The 19542-nt window shown below is 44.9% G+C and overlaps 1 protein-coding gene across 6 annotated transcripts in view; it reads right to left on the reverse strand.

Moving 5' to 3' along the window:
• The window catches only part of Obsc (Obscurin), a 41329-nt gene extending 26850 nt beyond the window's left edge, over positions 1-14479 (reverse strand). For 4 of the 6 annotated variants that reach the window (XM_031975919.2, XM_031975922.2, XM_031975917.2 and 1 more), the window contains exons 1-6: positions 8039-14479; positions 7563-7672; positions 5870-6028; positions 2027-2149; positions 1434-1604; positions 398-479 (exon numbers count right to left, since the gene is read on the reverse strand). In XM_031975919.2, coding sequence (XP_031831779.2) covers positions 398-479; positions 1434-1604; positions 2027-2149; positions 5870-6028; positions 7563-7672; positions 8039-12631 — 5238 coding nt within the window. In that variant the 5' untranslated portion in view covers positions 12632-14479. The remainder of the gene's footprint in view (positions 1-397; positions 480-1433; positions 1605-2026; positions 2150-5869; positions 6029-7562; positions 7673-8038) is intronic. The other 2 variants (XM_031975918.2, XM_031975920.2) reach the window with 2 other exon arrangements.
• Positions 14480-19542: the final 5063 nt, after the last annotated feature.

The raw sequence follows: 19542 nt of genomic DNA on the forward strand, positions 1-19542 counted from the left end.
TTATAAACATAAATATTAATCTATTTGGTCGTCGAATATCATTTTATTTGTTTGATTAAGAATTACTGATTGTGGCATTGAAGCGCTGAACTTAAACTTGGATACCCTAACTTTCTAAGGTTCTCGAGATGCCACGATGTTAATAGACTGCAGATTTGATTGATTTATATTAATTTTAAATCTTTCTTAAGTTTAAATTTGTTTCATTCGCTCAATATACGTTTATTTCTCTCTAAAATAATTTATATTAAAGTTACAATCTAAAAAGTTGATATCAAAAGTTAGAACCTAGTAATTCTAGTTAAAATCTAAAGTTAAAATTTCGCATTTTGCTCAATTTGCCTTGTTGAACTATTAGAACTATTTAGAATGCGTGTAATTACGATAAAAATATTACCAATCGAAGAAAAGTCTTGCCCAGCATACGTGGTTGATCCGCATAGTACTTGACCCCTTCGATCAACACCCTGCCGAACGATCTAAGTAAGGCTCTAATTAATATTCACGCTAAATCACACACCATGCCTACGAGCCGGGATCCACTCCCATCTCCAGTGTTTCAGTGCGACATATAGGGTGCAGTTTTACTACTGACAACGATTTTGGGGGCCGTTAATCGTTCACAAATCGATGCACCATTAGACTATCTATTGAGCTGCTTGAACAGGAGGTTATATCGAAGGGTAGACACAAATTAAAATTATTAAATAATCCTTGAGGTGAGACACAAGTCAGTATTCGTATTATCAAATAGTTCTACGGGTGAGACACAAGAATTTATTTTATTTTTTTGGTTTACGTTTTTGGGTGAGAATCGAACATCTTTCCAACGAGCAACGACACAGTTAGACATGATGCAAGATATTTTCAAAAACCAAACAGAAAGTAAAAGATTCGTTTTATATTTTCGATTAGTTGGGAGTGTCGTTTTTTCGTTGGAATAATCAATTTATAGGGTGAATAAAAGCGTGCTTTCGCATACTACGAGGGAAGGTGATCAAAACTTTCGAGGAATCAACGGTTTTAGTTCGACTATTGTATAAACAGCCAACACGAAACACACGATCACACAAAACTATGATTCATTGCCGAACTTACGCCATTTTACGATCTAAAGAAAAAAGAAATATACGTTGGCGAATAATGTGCGATGCGTGTCGTGTATTTTTTCAGCTTGATTCTCAGTATGGTTGTGTTTATATATCGTTCGATGAGATACGTTGTGATTGTTCGTTACCGAATTTTGTAGTAGAGTATTGAGGTTCATTTTCTGATCGAAAAATTGGTCATCACGATTGTATCTTCTGTCATGTGACTTGTGAAATGGTAAATTCAGATAGAATAGCAAATTGTTTCGTTTTTGTAATGAATATCTCGTTCGATGTGTCGCAGTGAATTCCGTTTCCTTTGCCAACGCGTCCGTTTATACGTACGTATTGTGGAAATCGGCAATTTGCTTCAGGTTCGTGAAGATGATGTCCTTGTTGTCGCGCACAATTCGCGGCACGTCCGGATTGTCGAGGGGTTTCAAATAACGTTCGACGACCAGCTGTAGGTCCCTGCCAAACTCTTCCTCGGTTTCGACCAGTTCTTTCACCACCGCTCTAGAAAAATGTTATTGTTAATCATAATTATATACTGTCATATCATATAACATATTCTAAATATACTGGTATACATAAATTTCTAATATTTATCATTCATAGAGTAACTACAACTACTTATGACTACTTATAACTTTGTTGTAAGATCAATGATAAACACTTAACTTACGAGTAACATATTTAATAATCTTTTAAAAATTGATGTTTATCAACTAAAAATTTCTTAATAAATTCTTTGATGGCAATAGACATTAGAATCACGAATCAACGAGTGATCTCGACCAATAAAATCTAATTACTTACATTTCAAAGGAAGTTAATTAAATTCTTTTTCATCACAATAAATGAGGAGGCTATTATTTAATATCAAGTAAGTAAAATGTTGACAAGAAAAATGCGTTAATATTATTTTGATGACGTACTCTCTTCGATAATGCGAGTCCTCGGGGCGGTGTCCAGCCGCTGTGTCCTCGCTGAGGGCGGTTTGCATTAAAATCGACATTGGCAGCCATCCTTCCTTAGAGTCTGCTGTGCGAACGTAGACTCTACGAAAAGGGACTTTCATCAGACAATATATCTTTTAAATAAGAAAAATTTCAAATTCGTGGTACATATTTATTCTCATTTTCCCTTTAAAAAAAAAGGAATTGAGATTAAAATAAATGACTTTTTTTTATATAGAAAAATATATCAGAAAAAATGTATACAACTTCTAATATAATGAAATGAGTAGACTGTACAACTTGTCCTTTCATTCACAATTAAGAAACTTCCTCAAATTTTCCCCTCTACCTTTTCACATTATACAGAACATTTAAGTACATATCGGCGCCAAAGATCTTTTATAATAACTTGATTAATGGAAACAATTAACAGCCAGTGCTTAATATTAAATATTGTAATTTTAAACATTTTCATACTTCGTTCATTGCAGAAGGGACCACATCAGACTTGATATTTCTACGCATGATTAAACGTGAACGTAAATTTAGTACAAAAATGTTCAGGTTCGCCGCCAGTAATATCCACTGGCCCACTTTAAATGGTACTGACGAATTCAAGGCCTAATGGGCCGAACAGACCGCCAACAAATTTTGCGTTCTGTTGAATGAACGACGAATACGAGAACCGGGAAGCCTGTTGCCTTAGTCACTAAACTCAAATATAACTTCCGACCGCCCACCCGCTTGTCTATGCGGCTATTTTTTGGAATATAACTTAGAAAAGATATTTTCCTCACGATGATGATGCATCTTGATCAATCGTATTCTGGCTCGCTCTCAACGCACGAAAACGTAACATTGTACAAAAACGGTGCAAAACATCGTCAAATATAAATCGTACATTTACACACCTCTTAATAAATTTACTAACGTTCTAAAATATTCGGTTATTTCTTTAATAAACAAATGATCCTCTATTTTTTATTAAATCAAATGAAAATAGAGACTTAAACTAATTATACAAATTGAAATCAACCTGTGAAATTCGACAAAACTGTCCTGCTTTCTATTTCCTTGTTCCGATTAAATTGCCAACAAAAGAAATTCGTTCTTTCCTCGGATCAAATATTTTTTAACGTTAGTACATACGCTTATTAAAGAGAAATGGTACACGATGCAAGCTTCTCAATAAAATTTCCCGTAGAACATAATGTGGAACGTGGTAAATAGCCCGCGGTCCATTGAATGTCTTTATCGCCAAACCAGCGAAACCGACGTATTAGTTTGAACCTCACCTTTACGCGAGCTTATTTTCAGAACTGGCCGATATTTCGCCTTCCCCGGAATCGAGGTACCCTTGGCGAGCCAATAGTACGAAACTCGTTAAATTATGTAACCGAATTTTATTTAGCTACGCAACATTTCATCTCGAACCGACGTAACGCGACACATTCTCCAAAATGTCTCGACGCGTACAGCCGAGCTTGGACGCGGCTGCTCGACGAAAGGAAATCGAACGAAACACGCGATCACGCCCCCGCGATTTCCCGATACGCGCGAGAACGGTAATTTCCCGAAGGATAATTTATACATTATCGGCTCTGCAACTATTCTGGCCGGCGGCCAATCATGCGAAGTGTCTCAGGATATTATTGCCGTAGGGACGTTTATAAGCGTTTCGTCTTCATTAACGTCGTCATAAATTAGCGCGGTTGGTTTTATCTTGGAGCGCATCGAGTTGAGACATCATCGGTATTAATATTACAGACAATGTAACCTCGAGCATCCTTCGCGCAGGACATACCTGCTTCTGTTTCGAGTTCCAATTCTCGGATCATAATGTAAATCGAGCGAACAACGTTCTCGGTTCTGGGATAATATAATCTATGATTATGTCGTATTAACAATAAAATTAGAGATTCAATGAATGGATCGAGCACAGAACAGCTCTGATCAAAGGGACTTTGATCTGAAAGAGAAATCGCTGTCCGGCCGTGGAATGATAAATAAAGGTAATGGAGGCAAGAGAAAACTGTAATGAACGGTCGATGCAATATGTTCCCGCGGAATCAAGGAGCGAACAGGCACATTTAATGGATTAATAGTCGTTTCGTTGTAAAGCAGGAAGGTTGAAATACGACGAGTTCATTGGCTCCGACGTGAACGTAATGCCCGGGCTACTGTTTCACCGCAACACCTGTCGTTGCTATATTTCGTGCACGGATATAGTCATGAGAGGCCTCCGTGAAATCCGCAGTACTCCTCGACTCGTTCGACAGTGACTTTTTATCTTTCCTTTTATCTTGCCTTTGATATCGCTCGATTGTCGAATTGATGTTTTATGTTGGTTCTCTTAATAGAGTTAATGCGGATCGAAACTAGTTCTCAAAGCGGATATCAGTTTTCCACTGGTGTCCCCAACTGTAGTCAATGGTGTACCTCTTAAGGCAGATAATCAAGGATATGCTATAGTTCTCAAGCTGTTATTATAGTTTCCAAAACAATGTTACAGTTCTCAAGGCGATACTATAGTTTTTAAGATGATAAAACAGTTTCTAAGGCGATGCTAACGCCTGTACTATATTTTATAGGCGATACTAAAGCAGTTAAGACGACACTGTAGTTCGCAAGGCAATAGTGTTATTCTGAAAGCAATAATATAACTGTTAAAGCGGTATTGTAGTTGTCAAAACAATACTATAACCATCGAGTTAATATGTAGTTTCTAATTTGATCAAGGAATTCGCCTTTGGAAACTCTCAAGCATATCGTATATATTAAAGTAGACATTTCGGATTTCCAGTTCTCCGATCCTTCAACGAGATATCGTCAAATTAGAAAGTGACAGAGGCACGCATGGTTTAACGAAGAACGGTCGAAGGAGTGAAATTTATCGGTCAGCTTGCACCTGTTAGGACCATAACTCAGTGACCTGTACCAGTGATCTTGAGGCGTAACGATGATGCGTCCTTGGCGAAATTTTCACGCTTCGATGCGGAACTCTGTTCTGACGATAATCCATTGTTGAGATTGTCATTGAATGATCTTCAAGCTTCGGTTGTTATCTCGACGACAATATTTTATAGAGTCAAGATATCTTCCTCGATCCATCCAATTTATCATTTTCTTAACACACTTCATTCACTACTATGTGTCCATTCGCTTACGTTCTTCAATTCCTTTTGATCTAGTTGAGCTCTACAAATTGATTTACGACAGCGTTTCCCAAGGTTTCAAGAAAGTTAAAGATTGTTCAGTAATAGTAAAAGAATTCAACTATCAGCTTCGCTTTCAAGATACCAACAATCAACCAATAGCGTCACATGAATTAGGTTTATACCCTGCTTCCAGCTCGATGAGTCAATGGCAGCGTGGGCACTGACCTGCCTCACGTGCGTCATTATTGCACATCGCTCTTTACAGAGGTCTTCAATCAATAACGACTCTAAAATGAACCTGAAATCGCAGTTTTCCACAATAAAAGTTCTAAACGCTACAAACATCTTCCTCTGCCAACGATCTTAACACTCTTTCCACGGAAGGTGTCAAAAGACACCTCGAATTTTTAACTTAAAATCATTTTCCAAGTTTAATCGTATATTCTGAATTGACTTTTCGACTGTTCCAATAACGATTATACGATTAACTACAAGAAATGTCGAAAATTCAATTGAGGAAAAATGATTAAACTGAGAGAATAATTAAAACGTCAAAAGATAACTTTCAATACCTCCGGTAGAAATAGTATTAACTAATCCAAATGTATGTCTTTCCTCAAACCTCTACAATCACCCGGGAAACGCCGTTGCGCGAATACGGTACCTCTGAAGGCTGGTGTCCGAGCTCGATCGCGAAACGGACCGAGCGCGGGGGTCAGCGTGTTTCCGTCGCGGTCTGACGGAGAGCCTGTGCCAGGCGGCGGAGTTGTCCAGCACGTCGCCGATCTCTCCGATATCCAGATCAGGGTCCAGCTTGATCTTCCTAGAACACGGCGAAAGCGCCCAGAATAGAGCTAGCCGCAGGCCGAGTCAGGCCCCGATCGTCGTCCACGTTCCGCTGATTTTTTAATTCGGGCTTCCATGCAGACTAAACATCATTCGCCGTTAATCGCAGAGCAAGCGGAGGCCGTGCTGGGTTAAAACGCGTATGCGGTACGCTTTCATTCCGCTGGCATTCTCACCGTTCCGTTTGTTATTCGGCTTCGATTTGCCGATATTTATGGCTCCAGCGTGTCTATTCGCGGCGTTCACAGGCGTCTGTTATCGCTATTTCCTCCGGGAACCGAAAGCTCGATCATCGACGCGTTGTCCACGGTCCGCCGAACATTTTATTTCCGTCGCGCCGAGCGGAACCGTTCGCTGAACCTGGAGACGAGCGACGAAGCCGTTTCAAGCGCGAAACTTTCCATCTGCCGACGGGCGAGTGCCGTCGACGTGTTTTATAAACGCGGGACCGGTACGTCGTTCGCGTAAAAATATCGCCGCGAAAATAAGCAAAGGGGAGCCCGTGGGACGGTTTCCCGTGGTTTGACACGCGGATCGACCGAGCTTCGAGCCACCGCGGTGGTTCCTTCGCGTTGTTCGATGCACCGGAGTTATCCTTCGAGGTTAATGCATTTTCCAGCGATGTTTTGGATGTTTCATGCAGCGCGCACCATTAGGCTATACATTAGTGTTGCGACTGGACTGTGGATCCGTACGAGATGTAGACTTTTGTCACGTTGATTGTACGTTCAATGTGTTATCCGAGCGACTCGTGAATGAGAAGAAAGACAGTCGCCAAACAAGGTTACATCTTGTTTTCTGGTTGACGCACCATTTTGTCCGGCGATATTTTAGCAATGTCCACTCAACCTCGAAAAACAGGAATTCGCGTAAAGATCCACAGAACAATTATAACAGAAGATTGAAGTGTGAAGAGATCGAAGTAAATTTTCTACTTTCAAAAATAGCAACTCACTGATTCGTCGATTTGAAAATTATGGACGAACTAGAAAAATAGTGTATTATTTATGATTAATAATCTAACATAAAGAAACACTCGAGCCAGTGCAATAGAATGAGAGAAAGCAGCGAGGATTACTGGTGTAACCTGATTGAACTCAATAACGATAGTATAATAAATTCAATGTATCCCAAAAATCAACGTCGACAGCGGGTGGCAGTCATAAGTTTCCTGCGTACCCTCTCTGAAATGAATGAGTTATGACGACGCGACGCGAACCTGGCGTTAATGAAAGCAGCACCCGTTAATGAGAAGCCTGATTACGCGGCCGAAAACCGGAGGAGTTTTCCGAAAGTGACAGATCGCTCGCAACAAACTCCCGTATCCCATCGGGCATAGGCTATATAGGGGCTGAGGATTATTTTCGGCCGCGCACACGTTGCACACACACGGAAATAGAATTTTAACGGCGCACGCAAATGCCCCGACACGCGGAGTCAACGATCCAACAAAACAACACGGATCATTTGTTTTCCCTTCCATTTTATGAAGCTGGCTGGAGACTGCTTACTTGGCTGGATCCGCGTATTCGAGGGCCTCGACGATATCGCCGACATTTACGGAGAAATCGCCCGTGTCGCTCTTGTAATCCTTCACGACGATATAGTTGTCCAGGGATTTCTGTAACAGAGAAAACGATCATCGAGTCGTGGCTGCTTCAAGTTTTCACCGAAAGATCGAAATATCGCACAGATGAATCGCAATGACGACTCTAGCAAAAAGAAAATGAATTCTTTCGTTGAACTCCGTTTAAAGAATCGAGAAACTCGAGTGAGTTGACATTTTGAATTTGTATAAAATAATTAGGAATATTATCCCGTTCCCAACATCAACCTAAATTCCAACAGCGTAATAACAACAAAATTATAATTGAACGAAAATGTAGGCTTGAAGGTATCGAAATGAATATGCATCTGAATGTTTTACGACTCTATTGTTGATAAAAGGATCTCTATTCATAACAGAAACCCTCTCCTCGAACATTACCCGCTCAGAGCTACTGTCTTGCTGGAGGCTGCTCAATCTTCTCAAACTCGGCGTGTTTTCTCTGCTAGCGGAATATGCGCAAGATTTGTCCGACCTGGAGAGCACGACTCCATTACTCTCCTGTTTCTGGCCGTTCCCATTTCCGGACCCATCGAGGCTACTTGCGATGGAAGTAGTCCCAGTGAACGTAGACACTATCTCGATATCCAAGTCCTCCTCTTTCGCGACCGGGCAACAGTACATAGAAAAGCGATGAGCGGTGGGCCGGTTGAGTCTGAGAGCGGAGAATACGTGCAGCGGTTCAAAATGGCTGATACCGTCCTCGTCGAGGACCGTGTATGCCACCTGACCCGTGAGAACTGATCTGGAAGCTTCCCTCGGCACTACCGCCTGCATGCCTTGCTTCAGGATCATAAAAATGGACGACGATCGGTGACTTCTCCTCAGAAGGAACTCCTCCATTGCTAGACTGTTGTCATTTTGAAGCAGAACGCTGGGTACATCAGCGGACGATTGCAATGGCGCTTCTTCAGGGACGATCATTAGCGCTGCACTCTCTCGCACCAAAGTTCGGAGCCTCGGGTCGGTCCTCGCTAATTCTGGGTCGCTGCAGAGCTGCGTCAGGGCGTTCATGAATGGCGGCCTCTCTTCGGCTAGTTTCCTCATCACTGTCAGCCTTTTCAAAACGTCCAGTGTCACTCTGTCGCTGGCTAACACTTGCGTGGACTGCTCGTCGCTGATCACTGCTAGCAGGCTACTCGCGATGCTGGACATCCCTAAAGCTCTAGCTAGACCGACAGCTTGAAGAAGCAGCTCCCGAATGTTCTCTCCATCGTCGTTCAGCAATTCTTGCACTCGAATCTCGCTCGACTCGCGAACCGCGTGGACGATCGCTTTGTGAACGCTCTCCGCTGCTTCTTTTTCGGTGGATATGGTAGACACTTCCTCGGACACTTTGCGCAGAACTCTGGAGACCAATTCCGGGTCGTTCTTGGAAACGGTTCTAAAGGCTGGACCCACTAAATCCGTTCCGTGATCCTCTTCCAGGACCATAGACAGTCTGTCCAGCACCACTTCGTCCTTTAAAGACTGGCTAACCACGGTGGACTTTAGTATGTCCACTTTGTTGTTTTTGCTCTCTATCAGCTCTAGCAACGCGGATTGACACAGGTTGCTCCTGTTCTGAGGGACTAGAAGTATATGCAGGATCTCTTCGACAGATTCTTCCATGCTGGTGTACTTCTGCCGCAGGTGCACGTTGAAAGCCTCGCTGATGCAAGAGTAAACGAAATCCTGTTGCTCTTCTGTGTTGGTTTCCATGGAGTAGTTCGCGACTGCTAGGACAGCGCTAGATAACGCTGACTTGATCGCGTCTCGCAACCAGTCATCATTCTCGCTCCCATTTCCTTGATCATCGCTTTTACTGCTGTTTATAATCATCGAAGACTTGCTACTCTTCAACATCTTAGAAGTAACGAGATTCTCATCGAGCTCCTGCTGGACAGCAATGTTCTTCGCCAGCTGGGCAACGGTAGAAACTATCTGCGCCATTTTAACTGCGGTGCTGCCATGCAGTCCCAGTTTCTCTGCCATCACCAGCGCGTGTTCTAGAGCCACTGCCTTTGGGTCCACGTCGACGTCAACAGCTGGCAAGTCGGTAGCAACCTTTCTTCCAACCGATAATCCTGCCTCCGACAACTGTCTCAACATTCTAGCGTCAATGCTGGTCTCCCCGTGATGTTGCACATGCGGATTGTAGTGCAAATGCTGCGGTCTGAGGAGCCTCAGCTCTTCTGGAGTGACTTCAAACCCTTGCACAGAAAACTCTACTTCTCCCTCGGGTGTGTCCGTTAGATCCGGGGCGACAAAACGCGGACCCTCCTCCGTTTGAACGATTTGCCCAGGCACGAAGGTTACCCCTAGCTCTCCAGACTCCACCACGCGACCTGGTACAAATCTGGGCCCTTCCGGAGTATCCACCACCTGACCAGGAACGAATCGAGATCCCTCGTCCTCCGTGGAGATCACTTGACCAGGAATAAAAGTGGGACCGACCTTGGTCTCGACGATCTGACCAGGCACGAAGCGCGGCCCATCAGCAGTCTCCACCGTCTGGCCCGGCACGAATTTCGACCCTGTCCTGGTCTCTACCATCTGTCCAGGAACGAACTTCGGCCCTGTGCTGGTGTCTATCACCTGGCCAGGCACGAACTGTTCACCTTTCTCTGTCATCACAATCTGGCCAGGCAAGAAACCGTCTTCCGTCATCACACCTGGCACGAATCTTGGACCGTCCTTTCCTCCGCGGACCAGCTGTCCCGGGACTATCCGACGCCCTTCGGGTAACTTCTTCGCATTTTCCGGAAAGAATTCCACACCTCGTTCGGTTTGCACCATGTGGCCGAAGATCTCGCTCTGTTGCAAGGACACGTTCGCAGTCTTCGGGTCGACGGGTATGCCGACTGGCCCTGCGTCGTGGAACACGACTTCGTCGAACTTCGTGGCAGCAGCAAACTGAAAGCCATCTTTCGTCAGCTCTGTTTTCCCTGGGAAGAACTTCTCGCTTTCTGGTGTCCTCAGCAACTGACCTTCCACGAACTTCTGGCCCTTCGGCGTGTCTAGAGTCAGGCCGGGCACAAAGGTCGCGCCCTGGTCCGTGTCTTTTACAAGACCAGGCACGAAGCGGCCTTCCCCTGAGTTGTTAGCCACATATTGTCCAGGTACGAACTGTGGTCCTTGAGGTGTCGGGAGCGTCTGACCAGGTACAAACTTGGTTTCACCCGTCGGAGACTCTATGCACTGCCCAGGCACGAACTCCCAGGATTCATTTATTTGCACGCTCTGCCCTGGGATGAATACTTGTTCTCCTCGGTGATCGGTTATGGTTTGACCTGGCATAAACTTAGGTCCATCAGCAGTGAGGATGGTCTGACCAGGCACGAAGGTTCCATCTTCCTTCGCTTGGCCCGCGACGAACTTTGGTCCCTCCTCAGTGAGTACAGTCTGTCCTTGAACGAATCTAGCTCCTTCGTTGGTATGGAAGGTCTGGCCTTGAATGAACCGGTGACCTTCCTCGGTGGGAAGTGTCTGTCCAGCCACGAACACCGGCGTCCTCTTGTCGTCTTGCTCTTGGACGTTGAATATCTGACCCGGCACGAGGACAGGACCGTCAGGCGTGTTCACGGTCAGGCCAGGCACGAACGCAGGTCCCTGAGGTGTCTGCAGCGTCTGGCCAGGTACGAAAATAGGGCCGGACGGCGTCTGCACCGTCTGTCCGGCAATAAATCTCTGCGCGGACTTGATGTCCAACTTCAACCCCTTGATCCGGTGTATGGTAGCCTCTTTTCCTTTCGCGATGTTCTGCACCAGCTCGGGGATCTCCTCTACCTTCGGCAGCTCGTCCAGCGCCTGCTCACCAGCTTGCAGAAGCTTTACGTTCACATTCGATACCTCTTTCAAATCTGCAGCTGGAATATTCTGTATGGCCGACAGCACAGACGAGTCCAGGTCTATCTTTAGCGGCGTCAGTGGCTTCACCACCGATATCGCCTCGAAGCCGCCAGTGTTCTCTGAAACCGGACTGGTGCACCCAGATGAGGCACCTTGCTCTATGACCTGAGGGTCCGTTTTAATAGGAGATGGCAGTTTCTCCGCCACAGGCAACAATGGAGATTTCGCTGCCTCCTGAAACGAATTCCAGTCCAAGGTTTGAGGAAGAGATTTGGCGGTCTCTTTCAACGATCCCGTAACAGAGATCAACTCGCACGCCCTGATTCTAGCTTGCTCCAGGTCGACGCTCTTCCAAGTCTCAACTTTCTCCTCTTGAACCTCTTCCTTGACGCTTCTCAACCTAACTTGCTTCGTCCTCCTCAACTCCTCTTCTTCAGCAGCTTTCTCTTTCTCCTCAAAGATCCTCTTCGCATAACTCAGCCCAGCCTGTCGCTTCCTCTTCCTCTTCCTAGCCTCCGCTTCCTGCTTCTCTCTCTCCTTCAACACGTCTTCTCTGGGACCTAGCCCATCATAGAGGTTCTCGAAATCCTCCAGGTTCTTGAAGTCCACCGAAACATTTTTCCCCTGCTTTAACCTAAACAACACGGTGTCGCAGTCCCTGGAGAGCATCACGTCTTTTACGTCTCCATCTCGGACCGCTGCCTCTAGTCTTGAGGGGAACACCAGGCTGCATCTTCGTTCCTGTACCGTGTAGACAAACTTAGCAGCCTCTTCTTCGGCAGACGGATGTTTTGTATTCAGTAAATCCCTCAGAGCCCTCTGCTGTTCGCCTTCGCCTTCCAGAACAGGGAACACGTAACGATAATCCTTGAGGATCACGTGCTTCTTCTTCTCGCCCAAAACGAAGCCAGCAGTGTAATGATGGGGTCCAAGTCCGGACGCGTTCGTGATCTTGCATTTCGACTTGTCGTGGCTGTGCACGCCCAGTAGGACTGGAATGTAATGGTGCGTGGGCAGGCCGTAGGATTTCCCGGTGATGCGGCAGAAGCGTTTCGCGTCGGCGGGGCTGATAGGTGGCAGCAGCGGGAAATAGTTCGGCTTCGGCAGGCCTCTGCTCCGACCGGTTATCCTGCAGAAGGACATCCTGTCTCCTTTAGTTGACTCAAACTCTCATCGATACACTATACCCCGTCCACTAGGGAATCGAATGTTCACCGTGGAGGCGTAGCTTTGATTGACTTATTTCAATTAACCCCGACCGTCTCGCCCAGGGCTTGGCATCGCCACGAGGAGACCCTTGTACCCGATCGGTCAGCCGTGACTTCCTCTTGGCTTGCCCGCAACGGACCCGTCAGTGAACGCATACGGCGTCGGCCCCCATTGCCCTCGGTTCTTTCTCGCCATAACTCGTCCACGTGGAGGCGATCGCCAAAGCGTCGCGGGGCGGGTCCTTTCACCAATTAAACTTCAGCTCCTCGAACATCCGACTGCGAACCAGTCGGAGCCCAGAAGCCGTTTCCAGTCATTTAAACTTTTCGTCGGCGAATTTTTCGCGCGGCTATTCTTATTTTCACTTCAGTCCCGCTTAAAATAAAGAGCCTCTCCGCGCGTCCCTGTTAACCCAAATTACTTTTCAACCCGAAGATGCTTGCGCGAGGAGAGATTCGATTCGTTTCTTCTGCCTGGCTCGTCGCAGCCGTAATTTTTCCCCCGGGGCGTCGTCGTTCCGACCGCTCGTTAAAAAGTTTCCCGTCAAACCCCGCGCCAGCCACGGTTTATTTTTACGTAAGGTATGCCCGCGAGGATTCCGTTCTCCTCGTTACCGCTGTTGCCTGGTACCCGGCCAATTCGACGATTTCCTCGTCGGCAGAAAAGGGGAGGCTCTTTTTTCGTGCGGCCGACCGACCCCTTCGGCGCCGACCCGTTCCGATTACGCGACTAGTCAGTTCTCGCTCAGGGGATTCTTGGCCGCCCTCGAGGCTCCAACACGGTTGGCAACGGGGCGTCAAACGATTGACGCTGGCTTGACGCGTTCGACCCCCGGCACTGTCAAAATGTCGTCCATCATCCTGCCCGATTGATGATTATTCTCTTTTCAGTGGGATTCACCGGTTCACGGAGCAGCCGAGCTTGTTTTCCTAGAGTATTTTTCTTTCCCAAAGACAAATTCTCGATGACACGACACTGTCGACGCGTTTTGTCCAATGATATTTATGTCGTCGATGTTTCAAACACTGGACGTATTTGTTTGCTGCGCGACGAAACGACACGCTGTCCCTGATACCCCGGTATTTCACGATAAACCACCGAGCGTCCGTAGCTCCAATCCGTCTTCCCCTGGCGCCGCCGCTCGTTTCCACCTCGTCACTTTCACCGATCTTCACCAACCACCATCTATTTTCACGCCGGTGCACTGCACTCTATATCGGTTGTCAGACCTAACCGACGCCGTTTCGCGGAACACAATGAATTAGCAGAACGCTCGCGCGGAATACACGTACGGCATCACCTGTTCCACCAGCGTGAACCACTTTCCACCCCCTCGGAGACGGTTTTTATAGAAAATCATAGAAAATCCCGATGGGATTGAGATCAAATTTTATTCTGGCCCCGGTTGACTGAATCACAGAAATTCGAGATGAGACGTTGGAGTCAGAGTCGTTGCGACACGTTCGTTTTTAAATGTCGATTAATCCTCTCCGTTTGGGAGATTCATCGTTATCGTCGAGTTTAGAGATTCCGCGCGATGAACACGCCGAAAGGAACATTCCGATGGACACTGGTCCGGTTGATCCGTCGCGAGATCTGTTTCTCCCGGTCGAAGAGTCGTTTTTAAGCCGCGTATCACTGCGAGGAGGAGACGGAGGAGGACGCGAGAGCCGGCGCGCGTGTCATCTCTCGCGCTGCCGCTACCGTAGCTGCTCTGCTTCCCACCGAAATGCGTATTGCCGATACGCGGCGAACGCCAGACTACCTCTCGGTGTACGAAGTGGCTAAGAGCCGTTTGCGCGACGAGTCTCTCCGGCTCCCCACGACCAGAAATAGCTACCCTTCTTACACTTCTCCAATACATCTTTAGAACGGAGTTACACGGGCTCCGGGGAAGACGCGCGCGTGTCCGCGACAACGCGGGATAAGGGTGTCGGTACGGGGATTCGACCAAATAACGGAAACTGATCGTACGTTTAACGAATTTTTCGTTAACACTAGAACTACCGCAACTGCCAAGATGGCGGATTTCAGTTTTCTTATTCCGCGAATATTGATATCTCAAAAATGCTAAATAGCTGAAATGATTTTATACGTGAGTAGGTTCGATTGAATACTGCAACGAGTATATTTTTGCAAGGACTATATGTTAAGTATATTAACCCTTTGCATTTATACAGCAAAATTATGAAGTTGAATATTTAGTATTTTAAATTAAACTTTGTATTGCTATAGGAAATATTTAAATAAAATAACTTTGTCGCTTAATTTATCTGTGAGTTATCGTTAAATTAGTTTCAAACAGTGTCGTTTATATCTCGTCGAAAAATATAAAATATTTCCAGTGAAAAACTTTCGAGTGTAAAGAATTAAATGCTTCTAGTGTTACCCATTGTCCTATGATTTTTTTTGTAACAGCTTGTTACAACTATTTTATTGTCAATAGTTTATTACTAAAGGAAGAATCCTATATTCGTTCTATGTCTACATTTAGTGCCATCGTTTATTTACCTCTTCAAATATTAACAATTAATAAGGGAAAGATAATGTAGGTATAATTTTGATTCGAAGAAATTGAATCTTCGAAGTTCTGTTTGAAATCTTCGTCACGAGTGTGATACGATATACGACAAAGGGTTAATGTAGAGTAGGACTATTTATTCGAGTCTCATACAGCTGAACTTAAATGAAATCGTATAAGTCTTGACTAACAGGTAATGATATAATATACAACTGTTCGTTGAGAAGTTAATTTCATTGTCTGCTACACGGTACACGGTTTATAAGTAATGTTTCCATTATTTTGTCGAATCCCTGTAAACATTCGACGAGAAATTCGTAACATTTCGCGTCACCTAGGAAATTGTCATGAGATACTGCTACTCGAGATGTACGACTCCATCTTCGAATGTAGAACCATATTAAACCCATCATACAAAAGACCAATCTAAAATAAACGAAGTACAACAAATCTATCTAAAATTCATCTGAACTCTCATCCAATTAAAACAATTAATCAATTAATCAATTAATGAGCTAGAACCATACATTTCAATCACAAAGCATTCAGAATTCGGATACCAAATACGCACGCCCACGATAACGCGAATACTCGATTCAACTCGATAATTGAACCAGCGAAGATGGAAAAGGGCAACGCTGTGCAGCCCAGCTATTTAAAGCATGCCGATTATCGCCTCAACCGCCTACTGCAGGCCCGATTTCTTTCTTTAGTACCGGTTGCGTCATTATTTGATATAAATCCTGCCGGTTTTCCGGGGAGTACGCGCGTGAGAAACTATTCTCGACCCAGTTACGCTGCGATATGAAATATCGCGTCCGATTTGATCCTCTAAAATTATCAGCGCAGCGCACTGTACGCGGGCAAGTAAGTAGGCACGCGAAACACTCGTGAAACCATCGATATCCAGCGCGCAACGAGAAGGGGCGAGGGAACGTGGCACCGGCGCGAAAAGATTTTCATACGAAATACGGAAACCCCGGCAGAAATTGAGTATTGTCAAGATAACTAATGCCGCCGACAAGTGAGTTTATTTATTTCGAAGTGCGCTCGAGCAAGAGTAAGTGATATAGTGGGTGATAAATCTGGCGCGTACGCGTGTCACCGTACGCAATTTGCCGGAGATGAATAAGACACCTGTTACCATTTTTCAGTCACGCCCTCTCAGTCAGCTTCCCCGCCGTCCCTCCCGTCTGTACCCCTCTCGAATTATCGGTCGAATTCTGGTTTCTGAAATGCCAGTAAATTTCGATAGCCGGCCACGCCTCGGTGCCAACAGATGCGGCGAGCGATCAACGCGCGAAACGTCGCGAGATGAGATGCGATTGATCCGCGTGCATCGTCGATCCGCGTTTCGATCTCGTTTGCCAATGTTTTGGGATCGAGAGTGCGATAAACTGTTGGAATATATACAGGGTGATGAAGAAAAGGCGTTCATGATGGCTAGGGGAGTTAGCACCCGTTGAGTGTTGCGAAAAAATTCTAGTGAATGCGGATGGAAAAAATCAATTGCTTCGATGAAAACATAAAATTGTTTAGAAGTTTAAAAATTAATGATAGTAACTTTGATAATTTTATGGCTTACGTTTATAGGAACTTTCTTGCAGCGTTTGTTTATTATTGCTTTTTTAATCAACCTGTGTATCTGTAACTACGACTTCGGGTAATTGGTTTGAAGCAAGGGTAAAATCACCTACGCGATGCCACGTGTGGGCAAAGTATGCATCAGTCTATGAGGCAAAGAAACTATAGAAGCTTCTGCTTTCAGAGCAATGTGTACACAAATGTTTAACGGGAAGATACTTCAATCGCTAATACTAAAACTACCAGACAGGTCAAATTGACCCACTTCAGAATTTTTATTTTGCAAATATTGAAATTGTGGAGGCTTTTTTGCGAGAGAGTTTCTTCTGATTTTTGTAACAAATTGAAAATAAGTCATTTTAATTGCTCGGTAGTTTTAGTGTTGAATCTAAGATACATATTTCCCGTGCGCCACGCGGTGCGTTTTCGTTTTTCTTGGTGAAACGGGTAACGCTGCAACGTGGTTTCACGAAACAAGAATTCGGCTCGTTTCGGCTGTTAATCCTATAATGATCAGCTCTGGCAGCCGTACAGCCGGGAACGATAATGTTTACGCCAAAAAACGAGCGGAACGTGCCTCGGTTGGACAGCAAACAGGGCCGGCGAAACCTATTGTATTTAATTAGAACGACAAACAGTTTTGGTACGGAGTCTTAAACTCGAACTAAAAAAAGATCTTTTTGGAACGGCTGAACTGAGCCGTACATCGTTCTAAATTATGAACAGTCAATTAACACGAGATTTACGCATATTTACTGTACACTCGATCGTATTGTTCCTAGAACAACAGCGGTTCATTCATATAGATCTTGGAAATTAGAACCTCCAAAACAAAGGATTCAAATACGTATTCCTATAATTGTATCAATTAAAATTGATATAAACTTTTACCAAATAATATTCATGAAAATTACTATCCGACAAATTGATGAGTTTTGTGAATCTAGTGTTAATGCAAAAAATATGGAGAGTCAGACTGAACAGCGAGATGCGGTTTATTTTGTTACAGCATCTAGAGGGTTTCAATCTATTATTCAATCATTTAAATCTATTAAAATTTGTCTAACATGTCTAAAGAGAAGCCAATAAAAGCAGAACACATACAACAAGCAATCAAAACTATGAAAATACGCCCATTACTTTTAATTTTCACCGAATAAAAAGAGAAATTAAAGAAAAGGGAGTCCTAAGAATGGAAAATTCTCTATTTTTATAAAACGTTGGAAGGGTAAAAACGGAGCCTCATCTAGGAACGTTTTGTCCCCAAGTGGTTCAGGATGATGAACGATTACAGTTCGATTTATAGCCGAGCAATAACTGTGGGACGGGCCAAGGCTGATGCTGATTTATCACGAATTGTTTCTGTCACAGCGTTTTGGCCGGTTCCGTGACGATAATTCACAGGGTTGTCGCGGCAGCGCAATCCCGAGCGAACGATAAAAAACCGCGTCGCCTCGGCGTTCTCTCTCTATCATTCATTTTACAACGTTTGTGTACACATTTAATAAGATTCGCGCGTCGGAGAAGCTCACGCGGTCTTCTTTACGTTTAAATATTCTCGTAAACAGCCGTTTTCCACGGATGAGATGAAAGAAAAACGATCGCGGGAACGGATGTTGCCGTTGCCAATAGCGCGTAGCGTGTGGTTTTTAAACCTGCCAAACAACCAGCTGACAGCCGGTCGTTATTCATCGAAACTAAGTACACGTTAAGTTTCCGCGCGAAGTAACGGTCGGCTCGGCACCTATTGGCACATCGACGCGCGTTCGTTTAAACCGCGGTCGGTTGACGATCTGCCAAAGATTACAGATTTCGACCTGGACGAAACCGAACGTGCCGACGCGGCGCCCCCCGTGACTCATCTTATCGAGTCGTTGACATTCGAACGCGATTCACGAAATGAATCGCGATCGTGGTCGCGGTTGTCTGACTCCCGAACGAATGGCGTGCGACGCGGTGTCCTTCAAAATGGCCGCCGCGAAATGAGCAACACGGTGCGAACGTCTAAATCATCCTCACGGCTACCACCCGACGAGAACTGCGACAATAAATTAATTAAACCGTCACCGACTCGATAGAGTTATTCCACGGTTAAGTGAAATATAAGTTGGGTCACCTTGAGGACCGCCATCGGAGTAGCAACCGACGATCCCGTTGGTTTTACTTCGCGCGTATCTGGCTGGGGCGCTATACTGCTCAAATGCGTTTCCTACAAAGCACCAACGGTTTAAACAGTGATTTACGGCTTGGGGAACGCCAATTCTAAACATAAACGTGGGTATTTGGATACACGTCAATTGACTCGATTTGTATGGTTCAATTGGCAACGCGTTCGGGACACTTATGACTAAGTTGAATACTCATCGTTATGGTATTTTGCGGAATTTTGAAGACGAGAATCGTGGATGATTTAATCGGCAAATCGAAATGTAGGAGAATTGGCGCCTAATATTGGTGTAGAATTGCTTAAGGTATTACGATCTGATGACAATCAATCGGTGAAAAGTTCAGCTGCTACAATAGACTCGATTCTCAAACCTCAATTTATAACTAATGAAACTCGATTCTTAATTTGCAAGACTCTTTGATTTCTCACGGCGAAGATATACAACCTAGAACTCGTGCAGTGCTAGATATTAAACTGTAACGTGAGCCAGTCGTTCCGCAATTAGGGGGTCCGTCATTAATAAGGATCACGTGCGCGATCATCAACGCGGAGTGTCTCAACAGCATAAACCGT

The sequence above is a fragment of the Nomia melanderi genome, chromosome 8 (assembly GCF_051020985.1).
Source record: "Nomia melanderi isolate GNS246 chromosome 8, iyNomMela1, whole genome shotgun sequence".
In the NCBI taxonomy this organism is placed as follows: Eukaryota; Metazoa; Arthropoda; class Insecta; order Hymenoptera; family Halictidae; genus Nomia; species Nomia melanderi.